The sequence below is a fragment of the Vanessa tameamea genome, chromosome 9 (assembly GCF_037043105.1).
Source record: "Vanessa tameamea isolate UH-Manoa-2023 chromosome 9, ilVanTame1 primary haplotype, whole genome shotgun sequence".
Classification (NCBI taxonomy): domain Eukaryota; kingdom Metazoa; phylum Arthropoda; class Insecta; order Lepidoptera; family Nymphalidae; genus Vanessa; species Vanessa tameamea.
In genome coordinates this window covers 9,546,011-9,564,082 of record NC_087317.1, presented here as the reverse complement: position 1 = coordinate 9,564,082, position 18,072 = coordinate 9,546,011, and the positions used below count along the sequence as shown (strand labels likewise).

Below are 18,072 nucleotides of genomic sequence, written 5' to 3'. Positions count from 1 at the left end.
AAAATTGTTAACGACGTAATTGTCGATTATTTAGCTTTTAATTAATAAATCTGTAGAATTCGGTAGATACTTTTATCGATCTATTGAAATTAAATAATGTCATTCCATTATTTAAGTCCAGTGATAAAAATTACCCAAACAACTATAGAACAAACTCTATTTAGCCAGTACTCAGTAAAACGATTTACCTTATTCTGTTAATAAGAATTGCCATATGGTACCACTCTTTACTGATGATAAATCTCATGTTTTTAAATTTGACAGAATGTTAAACAACTATGACTTTGTAACTCTATCACAGCTTATTATGCCAAATGTATGTTATTTTCCCTGCCAAATGGCAAGTTAAATTCTTCCGCGGTTATTTTGAATAATGAAAGTCTTGAGTTGAGTCGATCTTTCTTGGGATTACCCTTGACTCCAAACTTCGATGGGACACTCATTTGTATGTCCTAGCAGTGAAACTAAATAGTGTAATTTATGCAATAAAAATAATTCAGAAACTCACAGACGATATAAGTACTGCTAGGCTAGTTTATTTTAGCAATTTTTAGTCCTATGTCATTCATTCATAATGGCCGCAGATATTGAAATTGTATTTATTCTGCAGAAAAGGGATCCCCGAACTATTTATAATATTAGTTCTAGGACATAATTACGGGGAAGTGCTGCTTGCATTTTTGTCTCCATTCTACGCGGTCATATTGATACAGTACTTATTTTTAGTTTTTATTTGTATATATTTAAGGGTGATGTTAATAATTTTTATGGAAATAAATATATTTTTTGATAAAAGATTGTGAATATGGAAGAATATACAAAAATATACCGCAAAATATAAACATACTATTAATACATGAAATAAAAACAAACTTGTAACCCCCTGCTTTCCGCTTGCATGCGGTACAGAGATAGTTTTTGGGCAATGCTATATGCATTATAATAAGACACCGGAAAATATAATCAATTTGCCATTTAACAAACGTAAAAATGTATTAATTATCAATTTATTAATAAATCCCATTATTCATAAAATGGCGTCAAAGTTATCTGCGGTAAGTAAGCAGTAAATATCATCTGGCTTCGTACAAATTAATAGAAATCAGAACTAAAATATATTCCACCTAATTCAATGGCAGAAATTCGTAGAAAAACAGAAATGAAATTAGCAAGCAAACAAAATTCTTATACTTCGTAACGAATATCTGGTCGCGATAATTGGATTCCGAATGACTACTTGGTGGAAAAATATTATTCCTGGCGACAATATCCGGCTTTTCGGCTAAAGTGAAAGCAAAGTAAACGTGCGCGAAAATGAGAAAATAACGTTGCGTGTCTTACAAATATATTTAATAATAAGTTAATAACCAGCAAAGTGCGAGTCCATCTCGTATGGAAGTGTTGTACTAAGTATTACTATATCCTGCAATCGATTAGGACTCCATGTTATGTTTTATCTTCTTAAATATAGCTTAAACTTAAATTTATAGTTTAAGCTATATTTAAGAAATGTAAATGAAATGTGTTTATTAATAAATAAAAATCCTTCAATTTTATTTGTATACTACATCACATGAAAAGATTGACATTTTATTTTGTCCTACAAGATGTGTCAAAATTAGAATTCGTTTAATTGAACTATAAATCCATGATGAATAAAATATCGAACCCAATAACGCTGCTTGAGTATATTTTTCCTACAGTTGAAGAAAATATGACATGACAGAGAGACCGACGGTCTATCTGTATCGATTTTTATTCGAGTGTTATGGGATTTAATACAAATGGGCACCTAATAAAAATATTCATTAAATTATTTCTGATTATAATTAAATTCGCTAATATAATTGTATGTAATTCGTCCATATATACCACTTATTCTTATATATTTTTGATATTTAAAGGAATCAAAATATTATATAAGAATGCTTCTAATCAATGAAATATTCAGACTACCGTTGTGAACTTACTTAACTGAAGATCCGTCCCGGTGGCAAATATTTCCAATACAAATATTTGTTTCGAATGTTCTGGGAATTTTGTACAATATTGAAAACATTGGCAGACTCACCGATCTATTAATCAGCTTAAGGATTTGTTAAGACAAAAGTTAACGAAAAATAAAAATAATGTTTTTTCTAAACAATTATGAATAATCAAAATCAAATCAGTTTATTTGCTTAATAGCTGCTCCGTGCAATTTCTTCCGCTCTCATGATTCGTAGCGTGATGTTATATAGTCTGTAACGCAATGACAATAGACTTACTAATAAATCGATTGATATCCTAGGAGGCATTCCGACAAAAAATCGACCAATTCATTAACATATTATTGCATTGTCACGATAACACAAGTTCAGTTGCAAAAACTGCTAAAATATATAAAGTACTGAATGTTTCTATTCAAGAATCACATAAATACGGTCAGATAAGTGATGGAGAGACAAAGCTATCGAGGAACAGACATTACAAACGGAACGCGGGCAATCGCTTTGTTCCTTTCTATAAAATGAACAACTTAGCTTAGTCTATTATCAACGAGTTTGTGGACAAGTATTATAAGGGATGAATGTAAACCACCGTCTGTTTTATAAGGTCAACGTCTATTAATACTGACAGATGGATCTCGTCAACTATGATTATATTTTTTTTTTTTATAGAAAATACATCATTATCTGTTCTATTGTTGTTTATATATATTAATTATTATTAAATAGTGATATATGTAAATATTAATTGTGAAACTAACTTTAACTTTTGGCGCCAAACGAAAGTAATTGTTTAAGATCGCTTCGTAGCTTGGCTTCAAAGTGCATGTTGTTTCATGAATAGAAGAAGTTCAAAACACTTCTGCGGAATATATAGGTACATAGCTTTTTTACAACTAAACTTTTTTCGAATATTATTAAATAATGGTATATGTTAATATTCATTGGAAAACTAACAATTATTTATGGTACCAAAGGAAATTTGTAATCGTTTAAGATGACTTCGTCGCTTGGCTTCAGAGTGCATGTTGTTTTACGAATTGGAGAAGTACAAAACATTTCTTCAAAATTTATACATAGTTTTAACGGAACTTTTTTAATATAGTGTTGGTCACCGGTAAAGTGCTAGAGCTTTACCGGTGACTAGTGATTTGTGTATACCGTCTGAGTCGGTCACTTACTTCACCGCTAAACTACAATATTCAGTGTTGCTGTGTTCCGATATAAAATGAGTGAATCAGGGGGAAATTCTACTAACTTATAACGGTAAATACGGTCTGGATTCTATTCCTATCCAACTTTGACCGAACCGCTACTGGATCTTTGCTTTTGTAAAATAGGTACTCGGGTGAACGACAAATACAACGGTTCGATTAAATTGCGATCATCCGACAATTTGTAGTTAGTAGAATTTTCGCCCTGTCTAATTACAGGCACAGGAGAGACAACATTTTAGACCACGTGGGTGGACGCTTTGACGGTTTATTGGTTTTCCTATTGCCATGCCAGTGTTTTTGAGTGAAATTGACCATTTCGTAACAGGACAAATATCCTAAAACTTTTTTTTTTTTTCATTGAAAATAAAATTACGAAACATTTTGCTGGCATATCTATAGCATATTCCGATAACAGTTTCATTGACGTTCAAAAAGCATTTTTTTCACAAATCCATTAGGAATATTATAGATTAATCAAGCTCTCGACCAAAGATATCGCGTCAATTTGCTGTCAACTGTTTATTTGGTTTTTCACCTCTTATGAGTACGTAGTTGTATACTATAACTGTGATTAGTGGCAAATACATATGATATTTAGAGAGAGTCGCACAGAATAGGACGATGAAAAGACAAAAAAAAACCTACCAAATTAAAAAAGCCTTTATTGAATAATAATCTAATAAATGTCAATTACAAAACATTTTAGTCTTATCACATTAACAGTGTAACATAGCAACCAGTGGTTCTCTCCTAGTCCATACATAATAACGGTTCTCTCCTAAACTAAAAGTTCCAAATTAAAGCTATACTTCTTAATAATGATGTTCGATTTTTGAACCGAACATTTAATAAAGTTTTTATTTTTAATTTCATATCATATTTAAAACGGGATATGAATTGGCTGATATAAACCAGGCCGGCGGTCGAACAGGCGTTTCATTGTATTGCTTATTGAACCAGTTGGCCGCGACATATACAACAATTACATGTTATATTAGTAATAGTTTTCAAGATGTCAATAATAGCTAATATCGTATGCTTTGCAATGTCTACGTCCCATCTACTGGACGCCGGTGGTACCATATCAGTGACCTTTACGGTCGAGACAAAAATTCATAAAGCAAGAACAATAACAAGCATTAATTTTATATGGAAGATTATTATTTAGGAAATCTGATCCAAAGCCTGTAATTACCTTATTTTTTTCTGTAAATTAAAAGTTAAAACTAAAAACATCAAAATTTAATAAAAACAACTGTCGTAAAATTTGATAGGACCCTTTGACGGTTACAAATAATAGTAATATTTAAAATGTCGAAATAATTTAAACTAAAAACTAGAATCTTAACAAAATTATAGCCAATTCGTTAATTACACAACTAAATAAACACTAAAAATCTTATATAAATACGGTGGTTGAAAATGATTATACCTTAGCGTATTAGGAATTCTCATTTGAAAAAAAAAACTAAACTATATATTGGAATCTTTGGTTCATGTTAAACACTTACACGAAATAAAATTGTAACATGGACGCCTGCTAGGCAAGAAACAGAGAGTCATTAAGATTTATTTTATTATTTCTAAAATCACCGTTTAAAACAAAACTAACGCTCCTATTTTGTTGTTTATTACTATTTTATTACTCTGGAACAACCAATACCCAGCATTATAAGTACAGACTATATGACTGACTCCTATCTTTGACTGACATCACGTGTCGTCACGTCGTATAGTACACTATTGTTTGTACGTACTCATCTCTTGGTTACTTAGTATAATGTGGAGATGTTCATGGACCTCCTTGAAAATAATCCTGCCTGCGCCCATAACCAATAATATGTAGAATAGTTCATTAATAGTTCATTAATAAGAATAAGTCGTAATTTGAATACAAATGACTAAAAATACTGAAAACAGTAGGAAACAGTAAATGCCATTGTTTACTAGTAAGTAGTACCCTCCCAAAAATACGTAACTAACTATCAATAAACAAACGACAAGTAGCTTATCGTAACAGTATCAGACTTAACTCGTACTGACTCGTGTCCTTGACCTAAACATAAAATATTCCATCGTATCAACAGCGTTTTATTCCAGGTTATACTTATTCATTAAAATTGTATAAAAACAGCCGTAAATATTATCGTATTCAGTACCTTTACGTAGTTAGTTCTTTTTTATTACGTATGTATTCAAATCTACAAAAAACGTACAAAAATATCACAAGGTTGCTCAGTGAAGTCACTTTGACACTTAAATCTAAAATATTTCATAACCTATACTAGTATTATAAATGGCACTTTTTCACACTTAAACCGCTGAGCCGATTTAGATGCAATTTGGTATGGAGATAGTTTGAGTCCTGGAGAATGACATAGTCTATTTAATTCATCGCTCGAAGGGGTAAAATGGGGGTGACGGTTCGCGCGTTTATGTTATTTTTTTATAAATTTGAAAATATCGTATACAAATTCAATAATTATTTCAAAACAAACAACTACTAGTACTAACACTTATGATTAATATCATTTTCCTCCCGCAGTTGCTTCAACTCAGTACATTCGACCCCACTTTCCCCCTCAGGAACATCATTAACACCGGTATTTAAAATATCTTGTATCTCACGTAAACTCTTCCCTCGCGTTTCAGGTACAATTAAATATGAAAAAATAGCACCTGTTATTGCTACTAAGGCGAATATCAAGAACACTCCCCAAAGACCCCAAATATTCTTGATCGCTTGATAGCTCTTCGCTACTGAAAAACCTAAGAAACCTCCAAAAACGTTCAGTGACGTCATTGCGACGGCTTTGACATTCAAAGCGAAGATTTCTGCTGGAATAATTCCAATAATGGAATTGAATCCAACGGTTGAAATAACATTAGAGAATATTATGGCGACAAAAGGGATATACCCAAAAGTACGAAGTGATGAATGGTCAATACGAACAACCTCTTGTAGGAAAAAATATGAGCCGGCTATCGCTAAGGAAACCCCTGTACCTAAAAAGGAATATATGAGGAGTGGTCGCCGCCCGACTCTGTCCGCTAAACATGATGACATAATACCTGAAATGAACAAATAATAACAATACTAAATTATTCTTTTTAAATAATTGTAAGGATACTTTTATAAAATACTTTGACATTTTTTTTTTAAATTAATTATTATTTAAATTATTTTCTTTATCTGGCTAGAACATAAAAAATGCTATTTTCCATAATTCAATACATAGTATTGTCGTATACAGTTGGAAGGGTGAGTGAATCAGTGTAACTACAGGGACGTAAAGTACAAAGGACGTAACATCTTAGTTCCCAAGATTAGTAGCACGTTGGCGCTGTAAGGGATGGTTACTATTTCTTACAGAGTTTATGGATGGTGGTGGTTACTCTCGATTAACCAGTTTGCCTACCTATTTTATTAAACCAAATCAAAATATACTTTATTCAAGTAGGCTTATACAAAAATTTTTGAAACGTCATTTTACGGAACCGTATTTAACGTGAAGTCACCACCGGTTCGGAATGTAGATTTACCGAAAACGGCGAAAATAACGCCTGCATGAAAATCGACAAGTATTACCTCTACGCTTTTTTATTATTTATATAGTCTACTGTTGAATTAATATGCCTTATTTGTTAATGTTATTTTTTTGAAACGATTTGAGTTTATATATCGGCAAAATAATCATTGTATATATATATATATATAAAGGCATAATTATCATTGTATATAATAATGGTTAAAAAAAATATATATATATATATATCCCGCTGAGTTTCTTTCGCCGGTTCTTCTCAGGTCCGAGGTGCTAAATTCCGAACCGGTGGTAGATTTTTGACAATCAATAAGCAAGTGTAAACACTTCTATATTGAATAAAGATTTTTGATTTGATTTGATTTGAAAAAAGATAAAAATTATTATGTCAAACTTACCAACGACAAATTTAACAGCACCAAATATAATAAGAAGCGTGGAGAGTTTCATATCAGAGTCAATTTCCTGCATTATCCTTCCCAAGTATTGCTGGATCGTTACAGCTCCGGTCATTATCTGAGTTATTTTTAACCCTGAATACCAAATTATTTATCGTTTATTTAATACATAGGTACAACATTCTTACATTTATATTGAAATAATATTTTACTAGAAATTATTTACGCATTGATTTGTATATTTGCATATATTGCCCTCACAATATAGGCCAAGACTATCATCGACCGATAGAAATCGACGATAACCGAGTCGAGATGGCCCAGTGGTGAGAACGCGTTAACCTTAACACTGAATTTTCTTGTGTTCAAAATTCATCTCATGCTCGACAGTGAAGGAAAACATCATAAAGAAACCTGACTGTCTCTAATTTCAATAAAACCGCACTGGAGCAGCCATGTCGAATAAGCTCCATCTTCTTCTTAAAGGACAAGGATGCCCAGTGGGATATTTGCAGGTTTTTACTTTTACGACGACAAACCTGTGCCCATAAAGTCAATGGGTGAAGTTAAACCACTATTAGGCATTGTTTTTTATAAATCGCATTATAGATTTAAAAAAGGACTAATTATGACATTCTAGAAAAAACATTTTATTTCTTGGAAACTCCCTAACAGAGTAACAGATAAATGATAATCTGTCGTTGTATGTACAGTAAACCTACGGCTTATACATATTTTTATCAAAACCCGGCTAACCGTCATACTGTTATTATTCGACCAGAGCGTTTAAACACAAGTACTGATGTATCGTAAAAATGTAATGGATATTATGATATTAATGCGATTTTTTAAATTAATTATATATATATTATTTTTTCTCTATGTCGCGAAAAATGCTAAACTAGATGAATTTTCAGTGGTTTACAACTTCAAACTGACAGGCATACATAGTTAGGTACTTTCGTATTTATAAGCATAATATTAATATTCAACTACATATTTGTTAATTGATCCGATCACAAAGTTTGGATGTCGACTAGGAGAATTATGTTAAGCGCATCCATCTTTACCAGAAGATCCACAACATTGAGATGTACATACGAGAATACAATCCACTAAAACATTCCTAAGTATGTAAATAGCATCTTGGATTATTATATAGCTATAGGCCCAAATAAATGTTTTTTTTTTTTTATATTTACCTGCAGCTATAATGATTGATCGTCTGTACTGCTTGCCCGTGAAGAGCTCCACGGTTGAACTCGAGTTTTTCATCTCCTTTGATACATCCTGTCTCATCATTTCCAATTCAGTGTCGACGTTCTGCAATAAATATTTATTGAATTAGTGAACTAGAGACTGCTCTTCAAAAGTTCGTATCGTGATAAGTCATACGTCAATATGCAGTCATACGCTTAATTTTCTTAGTTATGGAATACAAGAAATTGTCACTTCCAAATGCCTCATCCTACCCTACGAAGTTATTCAATCGCCTAACAATAACTTCCATCAATACAACTAAAACCTTTTTTTATATAAGTAGACGAACGAGCAATTGGGCCACCTAATGATATGTGATCAACACCACCCATAGACAATGGTGCTGAAAGAAATATTATCCATTCCTCATATTGCCAATGCGCTACCAACCTTAGGAACTAAAATGTCGTTTCTGTAATTGAGTATATGTAGTCTATTAAGTAACTTTAGTATTCGTAGCACTTATACCAGCCAGTCTGGATTGGCCGTTCACTCATCGCTAATGCAAAACATATGCTACTTAGGTACCATACACATATGGGAAACGAATTTGCCTTACGTGACAACGCGTTGTTATAAGGAACAGCACACATCTCAAGGTGGCATGGTCTAAGGACGAAAGTTACTACTTATTTATCCATAGATTGGCTGATACTTATGAACCTTGGCTTATTAAAACAAAAAAAAAAAGAATATTGAAAATGATAAGCTATGAAAATACTAATTTAGGTATAGTTTTTTCCGTGTGAAAACCAAAATAATAAAACCTCTTACCTCCTTCTCTTTCAACCGCGACAAAGCTCTTCTCGCTTGTTCAACTTTGCCCTCCTTCAGATAGAAATATGGTGACTCAGGAATACATAGACAAGCCACAAAGAAGATCAAAGGCAGCACTGATATAGAATAATTCAGGATGTCGTACGATAAGAACGGCCCTATGGATATCATTAGAAGACTTCCGAAGTTAAACATAAACCTGGTGCCGACGGAAAGTTTACCACGCAGGTCTTTATCTGATATTTCAGCGAGGTAAATCGAGATAACCTGAAAAAGAAAATTGAAATTCATAGTAGATGAAAATAGTTTAATTATTCCAATAATCATTAACGAATCTTTATTGGACACAGTGGGTCGCCCGCGAAACTAGCCTTTATTCACAAGATTTTCTAGCAATTTCAAAACCATGACAAGTTTTGTTTTGATTCCATTTCATTGTAAACTGATGAAACCTTTTTTTAAATTAAATTTTTAATGTCAAATACTTAGTTCTCTATAACGGGCCAGTAACATTTTCCCGATTTTTTTTTTTAATTCATTATTTATTAAATTGTAACAATTTAATAAATTACAGAATTATGAGAGCATAACCGATATTTTATCGTCTGGCTGGGGTAAAAATAATATATAATATTTGAATTATTTCCTGGGATGTCAGATTTGTCACCCCATCCCATGGAATATCTTCTATCAGAGTTTATCTGTAATTGTGAACACACTTTTGCACTATAAAATTTCCTGTACAGTTAGCTAGTCTCCCTTAAAAAAGGCCATTGTCTTAAGTATTGGTTTGCCATAAAGAAATATAATACGTTAAAAATACTCACAGTAGCAACCATTCCCGTTCCAAATCCCCAAAGTAATTTCATTACGCAGAGGAGCCAAGCTTGGGATGCTGTAGCCGCGATTAACTAAAAACAAAATACGTTTGATAAAATCAGAATCAAAATATTCATTATTGAAGTAAGCTCATTAAAGCATAATTATATCGTTTTGTTACAGTGTTGAATAAAATGTAAAGCCATCGCATTCGTCAGTAAAGTACTTTTTTTTTTTATTTATTAATGATTTTTGTCATTAACGTCCAAAATAAAATTAGAAGGAAATGTATACCATTCCGGCACCAAACGGTGCAGCACTAGTGAGAACTGTTGCTCGTCTTCCAAACATATCAGAGACAAATCTTGTAACCAAGCTGCCCAATACAAAGCCTGGGGAAGACATGGCCAGCATCGTCGCTATTTCATTCTGCAAAACAATATTTACATATAAATGAAATGACGTTTAGACATCTCAAGGATGTTGCTTTCATCTTGACGAGTATTGAATAATCCTAATATTTTACATTATAGAGCACATAAGTTAGTGCTATGTTTTAAATTAATTCTAGAAAAAACTTCACGATAGAAAGTATTGTTTTTTTATCATGTTAGTAAAAGGAACTTGTTTTGACAAACACTGGTCCAACAATTCAGTAAAAATTGGAGTCCGGATGATAACAGATGGTACGTATTCGATGTATGAATATATTCAATTACATACTTGCTTATGCAACTAAACGAAAATGAATTCGGCTTTGTCCAAATCCGTTCTGTAAACGGATCCGGGGGATTCACTTTTCAACATACATTCATTAATTCATAAAATTAGTTGAATTGTAACATTAGTATAAAGTAATTAAATAACTAAACATAACATTAAAAAAGTATTACCTACTGTCCATTTTTTATTAGCCTACAGTTTAATTTCAAAAGTACGAACAAATTAGGCAACATTACTTAATATACAAAAAAAATGTTATTTATAAAGTGACTTTAACCTATGTGCGGTCACAGCATTCACCTTTAACATCTCAAATTGGATTTAAGACATTCTGCATTTCTGTCAGTTATATTTACACTGTAATGCTCGGCTCGGCTGTTACAATATAGATGTTAGCCCTCGGTGACGAGCAAGCGTAATAGGTAATAAAAAAAGTAAAAAGTTTAATAGATTCATAAGATCTTAATGAAATAAAGACTTAACGGTACCATGTACTGGACATAAAACGGATACATATAGAATACTTCGTATAATCTCCAATTATATATACATTTGTAATTTTTACAAAAGGCAATAATAAAAGTGATTTTTATATGGTAACTCACAAATAGACATATTATTTAAAAAAAACTACCAATTTTATAATCACAGACAGACATGTCAATTTGGTTTGACTATGTTTTTGATTTAATAAATTTAAAACGTCTTAGTATTTTTCCTTCTCAATTGTGCGACGATACTTTCCCTTGAAGATATATTAAAAATTACGATCAAACGATTAAAAATATTTTGCTTACATCCGTTATGTTAAAACTTGTTTCATTATTGTGAAGTTTTGGTAAAACAGGTGTTGGCCACGCAGATATAACTCCCATTGTAGTGGTTGCTAGAGATACTGAAAATTTAAATATTTATTTTAGACAATATGGAATACATGCATATAAACATAAAGGACATAAAAGACGATTGCTTATAGTGAAAATGTTGCCATATGATCTAAACGTCCATTGCATGAATAAAAAAAGATAAATATTATTTATACCCAGCAGACATTTCGCAGAATCTTTTAATAGAGTAATTGAATACACAATGTTAAAAATACTATTCATAAAAAAAATACAACAAAATTTGCTTAACCACGAAATAAATTTCTAAGTAAAGATAAAACAAAGTATCATTTTTGAGCTTCCAGAAGCAAGTTACGAGATATAAAACCAAGCGGACATTATACTTGCCATTTAAAAAAAAGAGTTATTAACTGGCTGCTTTTTCAAAATTATAATTTAAAAAAGGCTTAAGTAAAAAAATATATAATTTATTCTATATACTGAAACTATACTATTATCTTCTTAATAGCTGAGTACTCGGTTACTTATTTTGTTTTTGTAACTGATTTCATATTCGGCAGTGAATAAAAAACATCGTGGCGAACGGTTTAGGTGTCGAATGAAATTTTGCCACATGTGTAACCATGTTAAATGTAATTTCGATTATATTACATATACGATCTATAATTTCGAAGTATTACAGGCGCCAAATGGGTGTAAAAAAATTCAGCGCAATCGATTTGAACCGACATTCAATTCCAAGTTATGATCCAACAGTGAAAGTGAAAAGAAGTAATTTTTATGATTTGAAATTATGATTATCTTCTTTTTTAAATCGGTCGATTTCGTCTATCGCGAAATCATTATCGCATGATTAAAAAAAAGTATGTCAATATTTTCTTTATTTAATAAAATCGTGTATCCTCGATTTTGCAAATGTTATAATGCAATCAGAATCGATTATAATGCGATCTTATCGAGTTAAGCTAAAGTTTCCAGTGCATAAACTATAGATTCTCGAAACTACGAAATTCAAATTGCAAATTACTGATATTTTTAAACAAAAATACGTAATATATAAATATTTACTTATAAATTAAGAAAAAAAACTCACAAGCAAATGCCGCGAAATATTGCACTCTTCTGCCTCTCTCCATGTTCTGGAAAAGATTGTTAAATATTTAGTATGTACAATATAACACTGTAATATTTGTATTTTCATCTTGTTATTTTTTTATATGTAATCTCAATGGACAAAGACCATTGCATCCGTGCGTTTGGCATAATTTCTAAGTATACGTATATACAAATATTAATTTATTTATTAGGTAATCCAATAGCTTCTATACAAAACTTATTACATTACAATTAAAACGAAAAATAAAACATAGTTGGGATATAACAAATATAATTTATATTATATTAAAAAAATCCATCTAGTATTCAAAGCAAAATTATTTTACTAAAAAAAATAAAGTAATAAGTAAAAAGATGAAGATGAGGACGAGTTGATATGTTTTAGTGTGAGTGTATGATATTGTTATAGTACTATGTTTAATTCTAGTATATATATACATATATCGTTTTGATTGTTCACAACTATTTAATAATAACAATAACATATAGATTGCAAGCTATGCTACTATAAGTATAATCAGTTAAACATTGTTATACTAATACTTCAAGTCATTATATAAAATTAAATTATTCTCCTGACTGCTGTTAATTTTATTTATTACCAGCTTATAACCGCGACTGTCTCTGCTTTAATATGTATATATATATATTTAGCCCAAAGGGTCAGGATCGATTCGGAGACTTTTCACATCGAAGGGCGGCCCGTAAATCATTGCGCTATTGATGCTTCTCTACATTGGTGAAACATATATAAACATAATTAATTACATATTTATTATTATTAATAGAAATAATTACGCATAATTTTATCGATTTACTAATATTATTGGTTTCCTAACAATAATTAAAATTCTTAATAACCTAATTTATATAAATCTACTTCGTATTAAAACTAAGTGAACTATATACTAGGTGCTCGCGGCTTCGCTAGCGTTTTAGGGGTATTTCGTCATCCTAGGAGTTCAAGCTTGCTTCATACTCATCTCATTCGGATGAGTGGTTTAGCCGTGAAAGAGCGACAGACAGACAGACAAACAGACAGAGTTACTTCCACATTTATAATATTAGTATAGATGTATATTATGAACTAATTGTAATTGATTGCTTATTGTGACCGATTCTTTGACAGTTGCTATATAAATACAATTAACTTGGTGCTTCTCTAATGTATGGACTATAACTGATTGCAATCACAGGAGTAGTCAAAAACAGCTTTGTTAATCTGCCGGGGAGAGGAGGAAAATTGAACTCCCCACGCCAACTTAAGAGATGTATTCAAAACAAAAACAACATTCACTTTAAATTCTCATATCATTGGTCGAAATGAATAAATCTGAAATAAATATTTATGGTATTCATTATTCATCCAAAAAAAATCCTCAAAAATTACAGTGGATATAAGTAATTAAGTGCAATATTTTTTACATTATGAATAAATATATATTAATCAAGAATTGGAATAAGTAAATCTAAGTACTGATTATCTTTACTCCTTCGATTGAATTTGGCTTAGATTATTTATATAGAACTAAAGAACTAAAACAGACAAGCCAACTTTATTATCTTGATATGCGTGACAGCTACGCTCGACACACGTCAAATGTTATACTATTTCACTAATGTGCGTGTACTTAGTGACTAAAAGTTGTCCTCCGCTTTGACAGTCTATCTGCACATATAAATAAACAAAGGTCATTCTATTGGTATTTTTTTTTTTCCTATATTATATACAGTATTTATGCCTTACGCTTTCTCTCATAGTAATGTATTATATACTCCATTCCTACCATAACAGGAAAAAAGCCAAATAAACAAAATTTGACAGCAAATTGACGCGATGTCATTGGTTGAGAGCTTGATTTATCCATGATATTCACTATGGATATTTATATTGCGTAAAAATTGCGTTTTGAACGACGACGAAATAATTATTGGAATTTTGGAAGTAAAATTAAATTGGAAATAAGTATTTAAGTGTAATAGTATTGTGTTATAATTAAAGATATATTAATCATAAACTCTTAGTTGTGCACAATATAGCTAAGTTATTAGTAAATCGCATGAAATACGTAAATCTAAGGTTTGTTTATCTTTTTTCCTATTTCCATTGTAATAGGCTATACACACCTTGATCATGACATGTTTTATAGAGTTTACCAAATTAGTGGACTTTTTATGACTATTACTAGTATCGATATAAAATTGCAGTATTACATAGTATCGATATTTTTGGATACATTTAACTTAACATTATTGATGCGTTAACGTAATTAATCTAATAGAAATATCACTGGAATGCTAGCACTTAAAACTGCACTTGATAATTTGATACCAAACACCCTTAAAATGAAAAACAGAAACATAAAAAATAAATCCTTTATTATATAAACTACAACTTCTTTACAACACAAAAAAGAAATAATTTAAAAAACAAACTATGTTTAATCATAATTAATATTTTACGGTCTTTAAAAAAGGGGATTAGGTTGATTACAAATTGTATCCCATCGAAGTCATCCAAGTAATCCATATTCATCATTGTTTACGAGTAGAAATAATAACATAAATAAAATAAAATCATACTTACGATAATTCAATAATTTTTTACAAATTTATCAGTCTGAAGCGATAAAACAAGCACAAAAATCCTTAACACAAAACTGTATATTCCGTATTCGTATTAAATAACAATACTTCTCTAAATTATAATAAATCGTATAAAATAATAACAACAGTAACAGGTCATTCGCGTGCACGTTTTTCACGCAACAGAATGGATTCAGACTACTATACTGGAGTATACACTGATTATTTTTGATGTGGTTAAAACGAAGTGGTTATACGACACTCTTTGGCTTATCGTTAGTAGTGGCAGCGTGCTTTATCGCTAGCATTTATTACACAGATTAGCGAGTATGCTTTTTAATAGCATGTGTAAACAAAGCTTTATAATGTTTCGTATTATGCAGATTGGATTTTGTATGTACCTCAAAATCTCCAGATACCCTAGTTCCTTATTTAACTCAATGTCTATATGTAATTTGAATTGTAAAATTAAATATAAATGAGCAACTTGAATCACCATACTATAAATAAAATAGCCTTGGTTAAAATTGTATACTAAACGTCGGTGAAGTTAGTATTGTAATTTTGGAAATAGACATGTATTCTTCCCGTATTTATATTGTATGGCAAAGTAATGATTAAATCCAAATTTTAGATCGCTTGCATTCCTTGTATTTTATATTTTCTCCCGATTAAGTTAAATATAATTTCCTTTCTTAGACGTAAATAAATTGTACATTAATGTAGGCAAGAATTTCCATTTACCGTTCCCGTATTACAATTTTTTTTTTCGATAATTGATTTTTAATTTTTGGTTTTTATTCTCATACCAATTATGTATATGTGATAAAACTTTATTATTGAACATAATAAACATTATTTCACACATTTATTAAACATTATTATTTATTTATGGTAAATACTTGCAAGAATGTAAATTCTAATTTTCTAAACAGTAGTTATCACATTACAGTATAACAAGATAATAATATAATGATTACATATACGAGTTAGTTATTCATTTCTTAGAATATTGTAACCGATGACTGTTGCAAAACCTAACTGCAAACAAACTTGCAAATACTTTGTTTGAATAACACATACGCAGTAAGAAAGGGCAGTCCTGAAATTTCGATATATTTGCTGCGCTTTTTTTTAGTTTGATATATTGCAATAAAAATACTTAGATTGGGTATTGTTTTAAAAGTAATGGGATTCGCAAAAGAAATAAAAGCTGTTGAGTAGCAACTTAGCCACATACTCTCGCTCCAAGGCGACAAAACCGTTATCACAACTTTGGAAATAAAATTAAAGCGGACACAATTAGTTTTGTAGAATATTATTATATTATAAATATAAGATTATTAGACAAGAACTGATATTAGTGCACAATATTGCTGTGCTATTAGCAAATCGCGTGGCATACGTAAATTTAAGGTTTGTTTCATCAAAGGCTAGATTTTTCGATAGTCAACTTTCTAAAGATAAGCAATTTAGTAGACCAAGTAATGACACAATATTTAAGTAAGTTTCATTAATTTAAACCAATAAAGAACAAAATAATTGATAGGAATGTTGTTGCAGCCGATATAATTGTTTTCTTCGATTAAAGAAAACACATCATTTACTAGGCTCCTATAGGATTTTAAAAATTCTATATCTTTATTGTTTCATTTATTAGTCCCTGAGGACCTCAAAAATGATTTCCCAAAAGATTATGGTCCAGAAATAACTGTAAGTACTTTATTTTCAAAGTACCGGCTGATAGGTGCATGAACGGAACCTCTAACCGGAACGAGGGATGGTCTTTTAGGAACGTTTGTTTTTAATCAATATAATTATTGTGATAATTATTATTAATGAAAAATGAATATGTACGGATGTACGGACATTCGCCAACAGCTACTAGATGTGCTGGGAGATTGGCAAAGAGCGAATTGAATTGGACATAGATCGCTGTCTCAAACAGCTAGAGCATAGGATCGCTTTAATATCCAATAGAAAAGAATTAGAAATCCAAGACAGAAGGGCAACGATATGGTGCAGGCATCGCTGATTAAAGGTATTGTAAAAAGTACCAGGAACTTTTGGATTCAATTCATTATTAATCCTCGTCAAAATAAATGCTATCTTCTTTTTAAGTACTTTTAATAAAAATAAATACCGGTGCGGCATGGTGTTGCTTATTATTATTAATAAGTATGTTATAAGTCCTTAAATGTTATTGAAAAACAAAACCGAGATACAATTTAATTCGTCGGAATTGCCTATAACTATATAATAATAATTCAGCTAGTAAAGCCTACTGCTACAAAAATGAACCGAAGCAAATTTTCTGTCATAAGATATTATTTTTATTTAATATGAATACTCACGTCATTTTCTTGAATGACTTATGATAGTAGATTCTATGTGTTATGTGTAGAGTATAACCGATAACATTTCATAGAGTAGCGCTCGGTTAATCCATAGACGTGAGGGTACAACAACGGTATGGGATAAAACAGGCGCTACACCATTGTATTCATTCTCAGAAGATCTTTAATTTTTAATAGGGATGAATTATCATTCTTGCCATAATTATTAAAACTTTTTTAATCATTACTTAATTTTTAAATGGCTACTTTTGAGAAGAAGTAGTAAATGATTATCAATCAGCAACCACTTCTGATTTTGCGATATAGTCTATATTGATTTGTGATTTTTTCGCTATTTTCAACTTATATATGACATAAAATTCGTTAAAGTGGCTTATTTATGAAAAGATACATATATGGTTCCGCGGAATTTGTTTCAGATTTAATAAAGAATGTTTA

At 30.8% G+C, this 18,072-nt stretch overlaps 1 protein-coding gene across 2 annotated transcripts; it reads right to left on the bottom strand.

The window, feature by feature from the left end:
• Positions 1-5,202: 5,202 nt before the first annotated feature.
• Positions 5,203-17,705, bottom strand: LOC113395085 (facilitated trehalose transporter Tret1-like). 2 transcript variants are annotated; one of them, XM_026632640.2, is made up of 9 exons: positions 17,632-17,705; positions 12,669-12,714; positions 11,525-11,622; positions 10,299-10,433; positions 10,013-10,096; positions 9,183-9,452; positions 8,351-8,471; positions 7,149-7,283; positions 5,203-6,277 (listed from the first exon to the last, which is right to left on the bottom strand). In XM_026632640.2, exons 2-9 carry the CDS (start codon positions 12,709-12,711, stop codon positions 5,715-5,717), a joined length of 1,449 nt encoding a protein of 482 aa, XP_026488425.2. In that variant the 5' UTR covers positions 12,712-12,714; positions 17,632-17,705; the 3' UTR covers positions 5,203-5,714. The 2 variants fall into 2 exon arrangements, with proteins under 2 accessions (XP_026488425.2, XP_026488423.2); XM_026632638.2 differs by lacking the exon at positions 17,632-17,705 and adding an exon at positions 15,279-15,464.
• Positions 17,706-18,072: the final 367 nt, after the last annotated feature.